This window comes from Lepidochelys kempii, chromosome 9, assembly GCF_965140265.1.
Source record: "Lepidochelys kempii isolate rLepKem1 chromosome 9, rLepKem1.hap2, whole genome shotgun sequence".
NCBI classification, from domain to species: domain Eukaryota; kingdom Metazoa; phylum Chordata; order Testudines; family Cheloniidae; genus Lepidochelys; species Lepidochelys kempii.
The window spans coordinates 100,072,015-100,089,448 of NC_133264.1; the positions used below are offsets into that span (position 1 = coordinate 100,072,015).

At 41.6% G+C, this 17,434-nt stretch overlaps 1 protein-coding gene across 2 annotated transcripts in view; it reads right to left on the reverse strand.

Annotated features, from left to right (window-relative positions):
• The window catches only part of WDR44 (WD repeat domain 44), a 60,467-nt gene extending 43,290 nt beyond the window's left edge, over positions 1-17,177 (reverse strand). Inside the window, exons 1-2 of one of the 2 annotated variants that reach the window (XM_073358535.1) lie at positions 17,021-17,177; positions 313-346 (exon numbers count right to left, since the gene is read on the reverse strand). In XM_073358535.1, coding sequence (XP_073214636.1) covers positions 313-346; positions 17,021-17,097 — 111 coding nt within the window. In that variant the 5' untranslated portion in view covers positions 17,098-17,177. Of the gene's footprint in view, positions 1-312; positions 350-17,020 lie in introns of both variants that reach the window. The other variant, XM_073358534.1, reaches the window with a different exon arrangement.
• Positions 17,178-17,434: the final 257 nt, after the last annotated feature.

Genomic DNA, 17,434 nt, shown 5'->3' on the forward strand with positions numbered 1-17,434 from the left:
ACTCTGCCAATTTAAGGATACCATTTATTAGCTCTTTAGTCAAAGCATGCGGGTCCATTTTTCTTTTCTTTTTTTTTTTAAGCCAAAGGAAACAAGAAAAGTTTAAACTTAAAAAAAGTGGAAGCATAAAAAGTCAACAAACCCACAACAAGGAAAGTATGATTTGGAAAAAAGCTTCATCCTTAGTTTGCCATTTTCTGCCTACGCATGCAGCTATATAATATGAACCAATATTATGGACTTACGGTCAGGCATGTTACATAAGCATTTGTCAGATTACAAACATTTAAGATTATATAAAGAGAGACACACCTTTAATACATGGGACCCAACTTTTGTCGGTGACCTGCTAGGAAAAAAAAGGAAAAAAGATTTAGATGAAAGTATGCAAAAAAATCCCAAAGCTCCAAAAATGAATCCTTCCCTTGATTACTTAGTAGAAGTTTCACTATACAAAAATCACAATGACAAAGGTCTTCTCTAAACTGGTGGTTTACTCTGAATTTTCAGTTTAAAAATATTGTGTCTGCCTCTTCTACACGAAGACCAAGTGATTATACCACAGGTTCCTCAGCACTCACAGTGAAGACTTTTCAGAGAAGCTGAAGGGAGTTAAATGCTCAATTGTCACTTGAAATTTGACAGGAGCTGGGAAAATAACTCCCTAAATCTCCTTTGAAATGCCCAGCCAAAAGCAATTTCTAAGAACCGAAATAATAGGATTCTCCTGCCCTCCATCCCTTCTATAAAACTGATGCTATCCCATCTCTGTGGCCATTGATCATTTCTAATCAGAGGGATTTTAATAGAGTTATTGCTCATGGAAGATGACAGAGAAGCATCACTGAAAACTGAAGCCCTCATTAAAAGGAAAAGTAGTGCAAACTCCAAGAGACAGCAGTCAAGTGCCTTAGCCCAGACAGAGTGTGTCATCTCTGACAAGTCCATTCATTCTTCAGCCTCTCCATAAAGGCAGCAACCAAGAGTTCCAACTAGCATGGACTGTGATAAGAACACCTTCCCACCAGCCAGCCACAGGACTGAGACAAGCAGCTTGGACAATTGGCCTCTAGAAGTTTACATTCAGAGCCAGAGAGCTACATTAGCTTCCAATCTGAAGCGCAACTTCTAATAAACCTAATTAGAGAAAGGGATTGGGCACCAGAGAGCTACTCATCTTCAAGTCACTGGTTGAAAAATACTTCAGGTTGACAGCAATGGAAAGTTCACTGGTTTATTTTACTTCTGCAATGTACCCAAATTCCTGAACCTGTTCTTGATTTTTGGTGTTCCAGAAGATACTCTTATATTGAATAGTGCTGAGTCAGTGTTTTGACTTCAGGGCCCTTAAAGTTACATACACCATAACCTCTGCCTATTATGGGCTGTTTGCCCATAGTTTGCTTCCTCCAATGAGAGCATCAAAGTTTGAAGCTACGGTAAAAAGACTGCTCAAGAATTTTAACTGGCTGCAGAGATCAGTGACCACACCTTTGATGAACCACATACATAATCAAATCCTTGCTTGTTAATTGATTAGGCCTAGTTATGTCAGTTAGAAGTGTGAAAAAAATAATTACATCCCTAAACCAATTTAGCTGTGCCAGCAAAAGCCCCATTGTAAACATAGTTATGCCTGCAAAAGAGTTATTTTGCTGGTAATAGCTTATTTAATTCAAGAAACTGGCATAACACCTGCAGAAGAACTCTTGGCAGTAAAAGCTGCAACTCCATTAGGAGGGTTTGCTGGTACAGCCATATCAGCAAACCCTTTCTAGTATAGACAAGACCTAAGAGAATAGTTTTTTCCAGACCCTTTTCTTCATCTTTTTTCCAGAATGACAGTTTCAAGGGACACTATCAACTTGAAAAACAAGTAATTACCATCTTTTTTTTGGTTCATTTGTTTTTAAGAAGACTACCATTGTTACACCAGAGACAACTAAAAAAATAAAACTGAAAGGTCAGAGAAAAATATTTACTCGGCTTACTTCAGTCAAGTTTTTCTTTTTAGTTAAGAAGGCCCTTCAAAGAATGGACTGGGATTTCTGTGGTGTTTTTTATTATTATTAAAGTAAGGTACAGTACACAAAACTACTTTCAGCTCTTTTTAAAAATTGGCTAGATTTCAAGTTGACAGCATCTCTTTAATAGGAAAAAACAATATGCTTTTGAAATTCATCTGTGCATTGGAGAGAGATTTCCAGAGATATACAGAATATTTGTAGTAATATAGATAGTAACTTATTTCAGTGATTATGATGTACAATTACTAGAAGTAAATGTTGACCAAGGTGTTCAGGACAATAAATCAATACTTCACTCAAATATCAGTATGTGCCTTTTACTGCTATTCTTAACATATTGCTTGGGAAGATGCTCACTCACTCACTTCCCTCTCCTTCCTCACTCCCTCTTCCCAGCAGCTATCCTTAACCACTTTGTATTTCCAACTAGCAGGACTTTGTACTATAACCCCTTGATTTTAAGTTGAAAAGGAGAAAGGAGCATTGACATATGCAGTACCATGTCACTACAGCCAAAAATCTTAGAAGTACTTTGTTCCTTAGTATTATTATTAAACATGTTTATTGTGGTGGTGCACAAGGACCAACCAAGAATGGGGGGCCGCTATGCTAAACACTGTGCAAACACAACAGTAGACAGTCCCTCCCCTGAAGAACTTTCAATCTAAATGACCATAGTGGCCAAAGATATTTCGGACACCCTACCTGTTACAAAGTAATACTAAACAAAGTTATATACGTATGTAACTATCAGTGCTAACACTGATTATTTCTAAGCAAGGAAACACACCAGGGAAACACCCCCTCACATTCCTTCACTAGTTATATGAAGTAAGTAGTACAGTAAACCAATTTAATTCTTCTTCCCGCCTTCCGTGGGTAGATTTTTTTAGATTCAAAATAATTAATTGCAGTTTCTCAGGAAAACACACACAAGTTCCATTTAATTATTTTCCACTTCTGATGTATTACTGAAGTGTACAGAATGCTTACAAAGACAATACAATAAGAATGTCAAAGGTATCACAAGGTATAACACAACAAGTATTTGATAAGGCTACTGAATAAAAGTCACATTAAAGATAAAAGTTTTTTGTTGCTGTGGCATCTATTCAACATAATAAGGCATTCAGATGATCTGCCATAATTGTTCTTGGTTGTGGTGGCATAATTCTCAGAGCAATCTGTGGTGCACTAAGAATAAAAAAAACCTGTTCATTAGGCTTGTGTGTACTTCGTTTCAATTATTCATTAATGTCAGTGCTTGTCCCTCCAGGGCATGAGTGGGTCACCTTTTTAAGCCTTTATAACTCAGCGTAACAAGTACATCACAAAAAAAAAAATTGTTAGTAGGCACCTTCACCAATAAGAGGTTTTGTTAATATTGTTCTGTAATGGGTTCCTTCTCTTTCCCAGCCCCCTAAAATTAACACTCAGTTCTATTTCATCAGACACTGATTTTACAAATTCTGTATATGAACAGCAGCAATTTCATAAATACATGTATGGAAGACATGAAATTTATTTGGTACAAATATTAATCAATTATAGAAGTTTGAGCCATCATGAAAAATTCAATTAGGAAGTCTCTTTATGCTATATTAACAATGAAATGTCATGTACTAAACAAAATCGTAAGGCAAATGAATACTGTTATGAATGTGCTGTTGAATAGAATCTGATATTCCTCCAGGAAATTTATCAGCTCTATAATCCCATTATCTGACATTTAGCAGTTAGAGGCTCAGCCCTGCATAACAGATTTCATAAAAATCTTTTCCAACAAAACTGATTTTCAGTTAAATGCAGATGAAATGTTTAGAGAGTAGCTTAAGTTATTATATCACTGCCATCGTCACTACACCCGAACGAAAAGGGTTTAATAGGCAAAGCAGGAGTCAAAGAATGAGCCAATGGGACAGCCACAAACATAATCAGTTTATTAGAATATCTAAAACTGAAAATACCAGCAGCCTCCTGCAGAACTTGCTCTTTCATCCATTCAACCTACCTATTCATTCTAAAACTGACCAGGCTATAAAAGGCCTCCTCCTCCCTGTTTCCCCTTATTGGGCAGCTCCAAGCTAGTAGACTGTCAAGCTAAGAGTGGAGACTTCATGAAGATTAATGTCTTCACCACTGAACAGCTTCTTGACAAATTTAGTGCAAGGGAAAACAGGAGACATTTAGGCCTGCATTGTCAATGATACATCACCTTCTTTGAGAAGATTACTGCATTTCCTTTGTCTAAGAAATCAAGTTGATCTAATCTACTTGGATTTCAGTAAGGCATTTGGTACAATTATACATGGGAAATTATTAGTTATATTGGAGAAGATGGGGATTAATGAGAATTGAAAGGTGGATAAGGAACTGGTTAAAGTGGGTCATACTGAAAGGTGAACTGTCAGGCTGGAGGGAGGTTACTAGTGCAGTTCCTCAGGGACTGGTCTTGGGACCAATATTATTTAACATTTTTATTACTGACCTTGGCACAAGAAGTGGGAGTGCGCTAATAAAATTTGCAAATTACACAAAGTTGGGTGGTATTGCTAATACAGAGGAGGACTGGAACATCATACAAAAAGATCTGGATGATCTTGTAAATTGGAGTAATAGAAATGGGATGAAATTTAATAGTGCAAAGTCATGCATTTAGGGACTAACCAGAAGATTTTTTCCTATTAGCTTGGGGGCATATCAGTTGGAAGTGACAGGAGGAGAAAGACGTGGGTGTTTTGGTTCATCACAGGATGACTATGAGCTGCCAAGGTGATGTAGCTGTGAAAAAGGCTAATGCCGTCTTGGGATGCATCAGGGGAGGTATTTCCAGTAGAGACAGGGAAGTGTTAGTACCATTATACAAGGCACTGGTGAGACCTCATCTGGAATACTACGTGCAGTTCTGGTCTCCCATGTTTAAGAAAGAGGAATTCGAGCTGGAACAGGTGCAGAGAAGGGCTACCAGGATGCTCCAAGGAATGGAAAACCTGTCTTATGCGAAGAGACTCAAGGAGCTTGGCTTGTTCAGCCTAACCAAAAGAAGGCTGAGGGAGATATGATGGCTCTCTATAAATACATCAGAAGAATAAATACCAGGAAGGGAGAAAAGCTATTTTAGTAAAGTGCCAATATGGACACAAGTACAAAGGGATATAAACTGGCCATCAACAAGTTTAGGCTTGAAATTAGGCGAAGGTTTCTAACTGTCAGAGTGACGTTCTGGAACAGCATTCCAAGGGGAGTAGTGGGGGCAAAAAACCTAACTGGCTTCAAGACTGAGTTTGATAAGTTTATGGAGGTGATGGTATGGCGAGAGGTGCCTACAATGGCATGTAGCTAATCTGTGATGGCTAGGAGCAAATCTCTCCAACGGCTGGTGATGGGACAGTAGATGGGAAGCCTACGTAAGAGGAAGATGAGGCTGAAAGGAAGAGGGAAACAGAGGACTGGACTGAAGCCAAAAGACCATCTTGTACAGGAGGTATATGTTTGACCTCAGTCAGCCCAGTCCAGTCATCATATCCACTGCTGCTCTTTGATTTCCATGTGACACCAATGACATGTAATGTTTTCCTCCTTCCTATGAACTATGGCTGGTAGGAATAATTGCAGCCTCTATCTGCAGATCTTACTGCAGTAGTCTACACCTTTGTAATCACAAGGATACATCATTCCTACGCACTCTACCGGGCTACCCTTGAAAAACATTTGGAAACGTCAGTTGATAGAGAACAAAGAAGCTTGTCTCAGGAGGGGCAAGCAAGTACAAGGATATAATTAATGCACCATACACTGCACTGGCTACCTATTCACTGAGTGCAGTTTTAGATACTGGTTAAAATAAGTATAGGAACAAAGGAATTCCCATACATGTCACATCAGCGTTTTACCTAGTCTCTAATAAGGGTAAGTACGAGATGCTTCAAAGATTAAAACTCCAATAATAGAATAGCCTTGGGATAGTTAGACAGTAGCCCCAGAAAACTAGTGGTTGGCTTACATCCTAAAAGCATGAGCACTGAAACCCTCAAATATTTACCCTACCTAGTTAATGTAACAGAGGATATTTTATAGTCCATGGAAGTCAAATCCCTTTTTAAAATCCTACTATGCTCCACCCCAATCTCCTGTAACAAGAAGTTCCAAGTTTCTTGTGTGTAGATCACAAGAAGTATCCCCTTATCAGTATTAAGTCTGCTACTGTTTCATTTCATTGGGTGACGCCTTTTTCTCATGGTATGAGATAAAGTCCCTCATAGGCGTTTATTACCCTATCTATACAATTCATTATCTCTACCATCTCACTTGCCGCTTCTCTGAAGAGCCTGAATCACTTTCCTCTCCTGAAAATCTTCATGTCTCTATTACTCTTCATTGCCATTCTTGGAACCCCTTCTATCACTATACCCTTTTTCAAAGGGGGTGACCAAACCTAAAAACTGTAGTCCAGATAAGGGCATTTCATCTGTTTATATAGGGTCGTTACAATATTTTCAGTTTTATTCTCTGTTAATACAGCCTATCATCTAGGCATTTTGACCCTAGCTGCACACTGAACAGATGTTCTCATAGGCAATGACATGGTCCAGGACTCAGTTCAGGACCCAGTTATCTGAGAGACTGACTCTCTCCATATGTCCCATCATAGAAGCATAGTTACAAATAAAATGAAAGAAGATATACTTTGGCAATGAAGCAGATAGGCTCAGCTAGAGGGAATGCCTTAGCTCTCTAAACATCTGGTTTAGAATATTTAATGTTACTGAAGTCCCCAATCCGGAAGGGCAAGTTTAGCACTTAAATCCTCAGGATAAATTGCATTCTATGCAATTACTTGTATGGATTTTTATCCATATTAAACATTTACATAGCACCATCGTTTTGCATGATGCTTCCCCAGGGAGTTGAGACGGATTGTCAGAGGGGCCTTAGGCATCCAACTCCTACTGCCTCGCAATGGGGGTTGGAAGCCCAAGTCTCCTTTGAAAAGTTCAGTCTTACAATAGAAGTTAGGTCACAACAAGATGACAAATGGAAGGGCAAGGGAAAGGAAAGACAAGACAAAGGTTAAAAGAAAAAATTTGAGCAATTATATAGTGGGCAAGTTACAAATTCTGATACACTTGCAGATGCCATTCCAGACATAAGGAGCAGCACGTCAAGAAGCACAAAGGCAAGAGTGGGATGAGGTGACAAAGGGAGCGACAAGGCCTGAAAAGTGTGCAGAACACAGCAGGAGAGGTGGGAGCAACTTTGGGCAGGCCACTTACTCTATGCTTCAGCCTCCTTGTCTGTAAAATGGAGATAACACATCCCACAGCGGTGTTGGGAGGCAAAACTGATGTTTGTCATAGAAGAGTGTATAGAATCACAAACTATTACCCACCTTAATTGATTGGTCTCGTTACAGTTGGTATGGCAACACCCATTTTCATGTTCTCTGTGTATATATATCTTCCTACTGTATTTTCCACTGCATGCATCCGATGAAGTGGGTTTTAGCCCACAAAAGCTTATGCCCAAATAAATTTGTTAGTCTCTAACTTGCCACAAGTACTCCTCGTTTTTTTACTTCATATACTGACCAGCACTTTCAAACTCATCTCAATAGATTTCTCAGAGAATTAGAAATGTTACATCCATTTTAACTCATTATTTCCCAGACTGGTTGGGTTTCCTGAGTCTGCAGTTATCAAACCCAGTCTATCCCTACTGTTAGGTTCCTGTACTCCGCCACATAAATCACAGTGGACATTGTTTAAGATATTCACGGCTGCATGCAGAGCAAGAAATGAGGTCTGAGATGACCCCAGTTGAGTGTTAAGACAACATGGTGCTTAAAACAGCAGCAGTTGCATTCCACAAAATTGCTAACAGAAAACTGAACCACTATCATCAGTGGTGGGAAATTTTTGAAAGATATTCCTATGCACACAGGGTCTTAGTGATACTGGAGTAGACAATTCTTTAAGGACATCACTTAACATTTGGCTGCAATCAGAAGGTTTTTCTTGAAGTTGTGTTAAACAAAATGACAGCCACAAGATTTTAAAGCCATGAGTCACAATATTATTTTTTGAGGGAATAGTAAGGTTTTCAAGTAACACTGCCACCAGTGTACGCAGCCCACAAGTGAGATTCAACTGACTATGCACAATGGCGTACTCATACAAAATCCTCCTTGCTAATTGTCAGGTTTCAGAGTAGCAGCCGTGTTAGTCTGTATTCGCAAAAAGAAAAGGAGGACTCTTGGCACCTTAGAGACTAACAAATTTATCTGAGCATAAGCTTTCGTGAGCTACAGAATGCATCCGATGAAGTGAGCTGTAGCTCACGAAAGCTTATGCTCAAATAAATTTGTTAGTCTCTAAGGTGCCAAGAGTACTCCTTTTCTTATTGCTAGTTGTGATTCCTGTTAAAATCATTTATGCTGTTACTATGAATATCACTACGCAACAGATAAAAATACCAAATCAAGTCACTATTTTGAAGAATTTACAGTGTAATGATGGCCTTGCATACTCAGCCTCCTCTTGTATTTTTGCTTTCCCTGAAGTGCTGGCTTTGTGCTTCAGAGTCATACATCCCCATTACTGGCTTTTGTGGAATGTTAGATGCTGCTCCCAAATCATAAGATAAGACATCTGCAGAAAAGTTGGCCTATCAATAAGAGCAGCAGCATGGGGTGTTTAAACCCAGCCTTCCCAACAGTGCTGCCAGATGTGGAAAAACAAGTTTTCCATTCTCCAAAATACAAACTACTCCTACATAGTACTGCAATAAGAAGCTTGACAGCTACTTAAACAAACAGCTCTAAAAATAACTAATCCGATATTTTCAACAATAAAACAGCAACTTTGCGCTATTCCTCAAAGCTATTCTGCTTATACCTTAGTCCAGACCATTTTTTTTAAAAGCTACATGAGGCATTCTAGGCAATACAATAGCCCTTCCATTACACTAAGATTTAGAGCTCAAAAACAAAATTAACACACCAAGCAAGCTCACAAGTGAAAAATAAATAGCTTGAACTCATCTTTATTAAGTTATTAGATCTAAAGAATTCTAGCTTAGCAACACAATTTAATCACAAGTAGGACTTGGGGTGTTTTTTCTTCATACCACCATCAAAACTTAAAGGGTTTTCCAACACCAGTGGTTGTCACTAGACTAAGTTTCATTGGTAATGACAGAAATTAATGTCAAAGTGCAGTTCAAGTAGGGGAGCAGTGCTAAGGCCACTGCTCCCCAAGGCCCAGCGAACTGAGGGAAGGAGCTGGTTATATGAAACAATCAAACGTTAAGTTTATTGATTGACACATATGTCTTCCATCAGCTCCAAGTTTTAGCTAGACACTTACACATGGACACCCTTAACAGTGAAAAACCTAACTTGTGGCTATTACGGCAATCTGACCAAACCAAACTTTTGCAGAGAGATTACACTGGAAGCCCTCAGCAACAAGAACTGTCACCTGTGTCGTGGGGTGTGCAGTCCACACAGGTGTCAAACTGAAAACCAATGCCCAATTTATAACACCCCTTCCACAGGTAGCTTTTACCCCTCTTTACATCCTTTCACCTTGAGCACTGGGATCAAACTAAGAATAATGGTATTAATTTAAGAAAAAAAGAATTAGGCTCAGGAAAACTTCTAAAGATCAGTCTTCTTAGCTATATGATGGAAACCACAGTGCTTGAGCCATTTCTAATTAGTCTGGAAAAAGCCATGAGAACACACACATTGGGAAAATCTTATTCAGGCCTCAGGGAAAGAAGTAGGTGGCCTAATACATTTTTCCCACCTCTAAAGTCAGTCTTATTTTGCTGACATGTTCAGAAGTGAAATTGTTAGCGATGACATTTAAACCACTATTAAACTTGAGAGTCAATATTCAACTGATATAAGTGGTGTAGTCTACGTATCTGAGCTACTGTTTGACCTTCTGTCTGCTGTCTCAGCAAGACAGCACGACTCTGGTTCATGTTCAGAACATATCCCTGTAACCATAAACACTAACTTTTTTTGTTAATAAATCCTGCATATACTGATGGGTCTCCCCACAGAAGCACTGGAATACCATCCTAACTTTGAGCCTGGGGTTTGAATGCACGTGTATGAATGAACATGCAGTTAATCAGACCAAGTCATGCTCCCCAAGGACAACTCCAACCCTCTTCAAATGTATTCCTACTCTTGGCAGAAACAGAACACAAAGGAACTGTGAAAAGGTCTGTCCCAGCAATGATATGGGTGCTCATGAATGTTTTACAATGTCTAAATTAACTATTTTGGGGTAGGAGGTTAAGTCATTTCCCCCGATATGAGGATATTGCCCTTACTGATATGCTATTAAAAACTGGAACATGAAAGTATACAGCCACTCTCTCTCTCGTTGTATATAACATTTACATAGGCCTGTTACACTTACACAGGTTTTTAAACAATTTTTAAAAATCTAGTCATATAAGCAAGATTTAAATAAAAGCATTCATAAATTGACTAAGTACATTACGTCATATAAAAAAAGGTCAATATGTCAACTTGATATGACATGTTATTGATGACATGGAGTAAATTTATCTAATGTTGATGTCCTATTTGATAAGAAGGCTAAAAAACAAGAGATACGGTCTACTGGAAAGGCAATAAAATCACAAAGTTCTGCACAGTTTTACAAGAGGATTTAAATATAGCTGTCCCAGTGGGTAAGTCAGTGGCATTAAAACATTGCCATTTGTATAGACACACGTGATGTGTCTGATTCCATTAAACCTCTATTTTGTTAAGTTATTAAATTCATGTTTGTGTTTAAGTCAGACTCAGCAGTGACCATTTACTTGTCCACTTTTGTTCACATCAGGCCCAACTTTATGCTATGTTTGACCTTTATAAGCACAGAAAGTTGTATTAGGAACAACATTTTAAAAAAATTCAGGTATGACACATTAAAGATGTTAAATACACACACACCCCCACACACCATGCTGAAGGATATACGTACACATTTAGATCTGTAAAGCACTGCAGAATAGTGTGTGTGTAAGTGTGTTAAAGTTCTTTCCAAGGATCAAATGAACTAAGTCATGAAAAAGTTCTTTAGCAAAAATTAGCAAGAAAAATAGCCTGAAGTATCAGTCTTCAGAAGCTGTCACAGGACTCATTATGCTGAGCAGAGAACTCCAACAAAGCATCAGAGGAACTACCTGGGTGTTGCATGTTCGTACTGAATGGTTCTGCTAACCTCTTCTTCTGTGGCCAAACTGCTATGATTAGGTGCTAGCTCAAGCAGAGCTAGTGCATAGATGTCTACCTGCACTGGGAACCACAACTCCCAGCTGCTGTGTAGACATACCCTGAATGGGAAGAGCCTCCAATCAGTTCTTACGCTCTCAGTATTTCTTTGGTGGATCTCATCTCAAATACTGTTCCTCCCACATGCACAGAAATCTCCAAGAGCAACAGGGACAGCAGAACACTACCTAAAACAAAATATGTTTTTCCAACCTCAGAAGCACGTGAATCATATAGGTAGCAACAAAAAATGCCGTGTGAGCCAGATGGAGTGGGCCCAATTTCAAAAGATGTTGCAATTAATTCTAAATTATTTGTGCCCACAGAGGGTCAAACATAATGGCAGGCATTTTGACTGCTAAATATAGTGGGAATATTATTTGAAAAAACAGCTAGTTAACAAATGATACTTGGTTTTGTTAGTAATAATACTTAGCACTTTAAAGCTTATTTAAAACAGTCTTCACTGGAGAGAGTCCAGCGAAGGGCAACAAAAATGATTAGGGGACTGGAACACATGAGTTATGAGGAGAGGCTGAGGGAGCTGGGATTGTTTAGCCTGCAGAAGAGAAGAATGAGGGGGGATTTGATAGCTGCTTTCAACTACCTGAAAGGGGGTTCCAAAGAGGATGGCTCTAGACTGTTCTCAATGGTAGCAGATGACAGAACGAGGAGTAATGGTCTCAAGTTGCAGTGGGGGAGGTTTAGATTGGATATTAGGAAAAACTTTTTCACTAAGAGGGTGGTGAAACACTGGAATGCGTTACCTAGGGAGGTGGTAGAATCTCCTTCCTTAGAGGTTTTTAAGGTCAGGCTTGACAAAGCCCTGGCTGGGATGATTTAACTGGGAATTGGTCCTGCTTTGAGCAGGGGGTTGGACTAGATGACCTTCTGGGGTCCCTTCCAACCCTGATATTCTATGATTCTATGATTCTATGATTCACAACACTCCTGTGATCTGGGCAGGCAGTATAATCCCTGATTTTCAGACAGCAAAGCATAAAGGTTGTGTGACTTATCCAAGGCCAGAGGTACCATATCAGTAAGAGGATTAGAATTCAGTCCCATGTTCTATTTATTAGGCTATGCCTCTTGTTTCCTGCTGCTAAAGAAAAACCATGTATTTGGAGTATTCCACGATGTAAATTAGTTCCTGTTTTGCACTCCTGAGCCCAAGTATTAATTACAAACATTAATGACAGATCATAGAAATTGTGAGAAATCATATTTCTCCCTAATTTTACTGTTTTGCATGTTCCATACCTAATGATAGAGATGGAATTAGAGCTAGGTGGGAAACTGTTTTTACATCCCATAAAGTTTTTCAAGAATTTATATTTCTGCATTGGAATGAATCCAAGATCTTTCACAAATTTTTGCAAAAAAAATTGGAGACAAGGACTTGAACCTGGATCTACCACATTCCACTTGAGTGCCCTAACTACCAGGCTATGGCCTATTCTGGACTGACTATAAATTGGTCAGTCTCTCTTGAATCCAATCTGGGCCAGAGAAACCTTCCCAAAACTGACAGGTCCCTGTAAAAAAACCTTAGTTCTGACAAATCAGCATTTTCCAATGAAAACCCATTTTGTCAAAAATTTTCCAACCAGCTCTACATGGAAATCATACAGCAACTGGTTACTAAATTAGCAAAATGGGGTAAGACCAGTAATTCTCTAGTTCTCCCAGTTATTCTATAGAGGCTTCCTGAAGGTGGCCACTAAATTATACATCCAGCCTAGGCATGACCATAGTTAGTGACATTAGAAAAATCACATACCAGGTCTAAGAGCATAAGAACGGCCATACTGGGTCAGCCCAAAGGTCCATCAAGCCCAGTATCCTGTCCTCTGACACTGGCCAATGGCAGGTGTCCCAAAGGCAATGAACAGACAGGTTATCATTAAGTGATCCATGCCCTGTCACCCAATCCCAGCTTCTGGCCAACAGAGGCTAGGGACACTATTCCTGCCCACCCTGGCTAATAGCCATTGATGGACCTATCTTCCATGAATCTATCTAGCTCCCTTTTGAACCCAGTCATAGTATTGGCCTTCACAACACCCTCTGGTAAGGAATTCAAGAGGTTGACAGTGCGTTGCGTGAAAAAATATTTTTTTGTGTTTTAAACCTGCTACCTATTAATTTCATTTGGTGGCCCCTTGTTCTTGTATTATGAGGAGTAAATAACACTTCCTTATTTACTTTCTCTATACCACTCATGATGTTATAGACCTCTATCATATCCCCCCTTAGCTGCCTCTTTTCCAAGCTGAAAAGTCCCAGCCTTATTAATTTCTCCTCATACGGAAGCCATTCCATACCCCTAATCATTTTTGTTGCCCTTTTCTGAACCTTTTCCAATTCCAATATATCTTTTTTGAGATGGGGCAACCACATCTACACGTAGTATTCAAGGTGTGGGCGTACTATGGATTTATATAGAGGCAATGTGATATTTTCTGTCTTATTATCTATCCCTTTCTTGATGATTTCCAACATTTTGTTCTCTTTTTTGGCTGCCACTGCACATTGAGTGGATGTTTTCAGAGAACTATCCACAATGACTCCAAGAGCTCTTTGAGTAATAACAGCTAATTTAGACCCCATCATTGTATATGTATAGTTAGAATTATGTTTTCCAGTGTGCATTACTTTGCATTTACCAACATTAAATTTCATCTGCCATTTTGCTGCCCAGTCACCCAGTTTTGTGAGATCCTTTTGTAGCTCTTTGTAGTCTGCCTGGTACTTAACTATATTGGTAGTTTTGTATCATCTGCAAATTTTGCCACCTCCCTGTTTACCCCTTTTTCCATATCATTTATGAATATGTTAAATAGGACTGGGCCCAGTACAGATCGCTGGGGGACACCACTATTTACCTCTCTCCATTCTGAAAACTGACCACTTATTCCTACCCTTTGTTTCCTATCTTTTAACCAGTTACCAATCCATGAAAGAACCTTCCCTCTTATCCCATGACTGATTATTTTGCTTCAGAGCCTTTGGTGAGGGACCTTGTCAAAGGCTTTCTGAAAATCTAATACACTACTTCCACTGGATCTCCTTTGTCCACATGCTTGTTGACCCCCTCTACTAACCCTAATATACTTCTTTATGACATTAAGATAGCCCAGGACAGAGTGCATGTAAAAAGCTGATAGTGCAGAATGCACTAGCTTTGACAGAAGTGCATGGGTGTGTGTGCGCAGGAGCAGACAGAGTGGACTCAGTATCAATTGCTTTGCTCTGGAACCTGGCTGCTTGTTGATATACAGACTGTTAAAACTAAAACCCTGACTCAAAGTTTTAAAAATGGAATTGATCCCATATCTTACTGCTCTTTCAACAAGTCTTCCACTGCAAGGTCAAAGGGAGCACAGCTTTTGGTTCAGACTGTGTGTAAAACAGAATTGATCCAGCTAAGAACTATTTAAAATATAGTTAAAAAGAAAGGTGTTTGTGACAGGTAACTGTAATAAAAGCTTACTTAGCTAAAGCCACAACTACCCCTGCTGCAGATAATATACTTAATTTCCAGATGGTCATTTTCTGATTTTACATTTAAATAAAACTTTATTTAATCCATAAGATGTTTTATAATGCCTGAACAGCACTACACCAGTTTATAGAAAGATTTGGTATACTTCCGCGGTATGAAGCACCATGCACATTGTAGTTCATATAGCATAAAACTAACTTAATAAAAAAGCCTCATTTTCTACATAATACATAGCAGAGAACGGTTTCTGAAACACAGCAAACATACGAGACCTATGAGTTTTTCCAAACAGTATGCAGCTGTAGCAATTTAAAAGAACCCAGTGATACAAACAAGCAGAGGTTACAACTGTAGGCAACCTGGTTTTACTGAACAGTAATGGTTTGAATTGTAACACTTATAATGACAGGTTTCAGAGGAACAGCCGTGTTAGTCTGTATTCGCAAAAAGAAAAGGAGTACTTGTGGCACCTTAGAGACTAACCAATTTATTTGAGCATGAGCTGTAGCTCACGAAAGCTCATGCTCAAATAAATTGGTTAGTCTCTAAGGTGCCACAAGTACTCCTTTTCTTTTTGCGAACACTTATAATGGTACCCTCTCTAATTCAAGACAATAGACACTGAACTAGCATTAGCAAGAGTATATCCTATGAAATAAGTAACTAAATGACGTAGCACAAATATTCTAGAATGAAAGACGACATCATCTACATTGCAGAGTCTTGCGTGGTTTGTTTGCGTGTACAGGCATTCTTAAACTCCAAGTTCAACATAAAAGAAAAGTAACAAAAGCATAAAACATGATATTGAAGCAGGTCAACAAAACCTGTAGCTTGCCTCAAGAACTCTATTTCCTAGGTATGAGCTCTGTGTTTATAAACATGAAACTGTTTTCACGCTCTGCATCTCAGCTCATAAGAAGGCCTTAAATAGAACACTATGAAGTTAAAAATTTTGCATTTAAAAACTAGTACACATGTTATTAATTCTTACATGGTTATTAACTCTTCCATGACCTTTATAAATATCTAATTTGCTTTTCACATGCAGATTCTCTCTCAGTTTGGACAATGAATACATTTTCATGATCTCATGTACTGGCACCATGCTGCAAGGGTTGACTCGCAAACATTGCAGGGAATTTTTTTTTTTTTTAAAATAGCTAATTTCACCCCATTTTTTATTTTGCAGGAAGCCATTTCTATTGCATTTGTTTTTACTACTGCATACATCTGAATCACCAAAGCAAACACGACTAGTTCTTCAAGGAACAAAGGACCTTTTGACAGAAGAGTTTGGAAGCAGCCTCAGTTAGGAAAATACATTTTTAAAAGTTTGTAAAGTCAGATCCTTATCTAACATCCCAGTGCCATCGAGCTGTGATCACCACCTACTCCCCAAGAACCAGAGGTGTCCCACCCACTGACGAACAGACTGAAGACTTGGGGCTGTTTCCTCCCTCACAAAAAAGCTTGGCTAAACCTTCGGCATCTCCCCCCCCGGCGGCGCGGGGGAGCTAGGTGACTGCCCCAGGGGACACGTCCAGCCCTCGGAAGGGCCCCCGCCGAGCGAAGGGGCCGGCCCCCCCCCGGGCTGGGGCGGTGCAAAGGGAAGCGCATCGCTCGCTCCCAAGGCGCCCCCGCGGGGCCGCCCGGGTGAGGGGCCCGCCCCAGCCCCCGCCGCCTGAGGGGGAGGGCACCGGGCCGGGAGTTCGGGGGGAGCCCCAGGCGCCCCCCTTTCAGAAGGGCCCACCGGGGGGGGGGGAGCGGGCGGTAAATGGGGAACTGAAAGGCCGGGGCAGCAGGGGGAAGGGGGGGCAGGGCGGGGCTGAGGGGAAGAAGCCCGGGGAAATGGGGCCCGACTCGGGGGGGTGGGGGGGCCGTACTGCCGGCGGCGGGGGGGGAAGGAGAGGGGGGACGGGGACTCACGGCGCGGGGGAGCTGGGGGGGCGCTGGAGCAGGGGCCCGGCACTCCGGGGGGGGAGCCCGGGGGGGCGGTGGGGGCGCCGGGGGGGCGCCGAGGGGGGGAGCCGGCGGGGGGGCGCCGAGGGGGGGGAGCCGGCGGGGACTCACGGCGCGGGGGAGCTGGGGGGGCGCTGGAGCAGGGGCCCGGCACTCCGGGGGGGGAGCCCGTGGGGGCGCCGGGGGGCGCCGAGGGGGGGGGAGCCCGGGGGGGCGGGGACTCACGGCGCGGGGGAGGCGCCGCCCGGGTGCACGTCCTCGGGCGCATCGTAGAACTCCTCGGTGTCGCTGTCGGACGCCATGGGCCGGGCCCCGGCAGGCGAGGCGAGGAGGCGGCGGCTGACGGCGGCGGCGACAGCGGGAGCCGCGCAAGTCTCGCGAGCGGCGCGGGCGCGGCGGGGGCGGGGCCGCTGCGAGTCGGCCAATGGCGGGGGACGCCGCGGCGTAGGCCGAGCGGGGGCGGGGCCGTGCTCCCCGCAGAGCCTGGGCGGGGCGCGGGGCTCTCCTAGGCCCGCCTGGGGCCTTGCTGTGCCCGTGGTCAGGGTCGGGGCTGCAGCTCACTGGGGTTGGCACCAAGCGACCCCGGCTCGGGCACGGCTCCGCGGTGCTGGGCGCTGTACCAACACCTAGGCGCGGTGC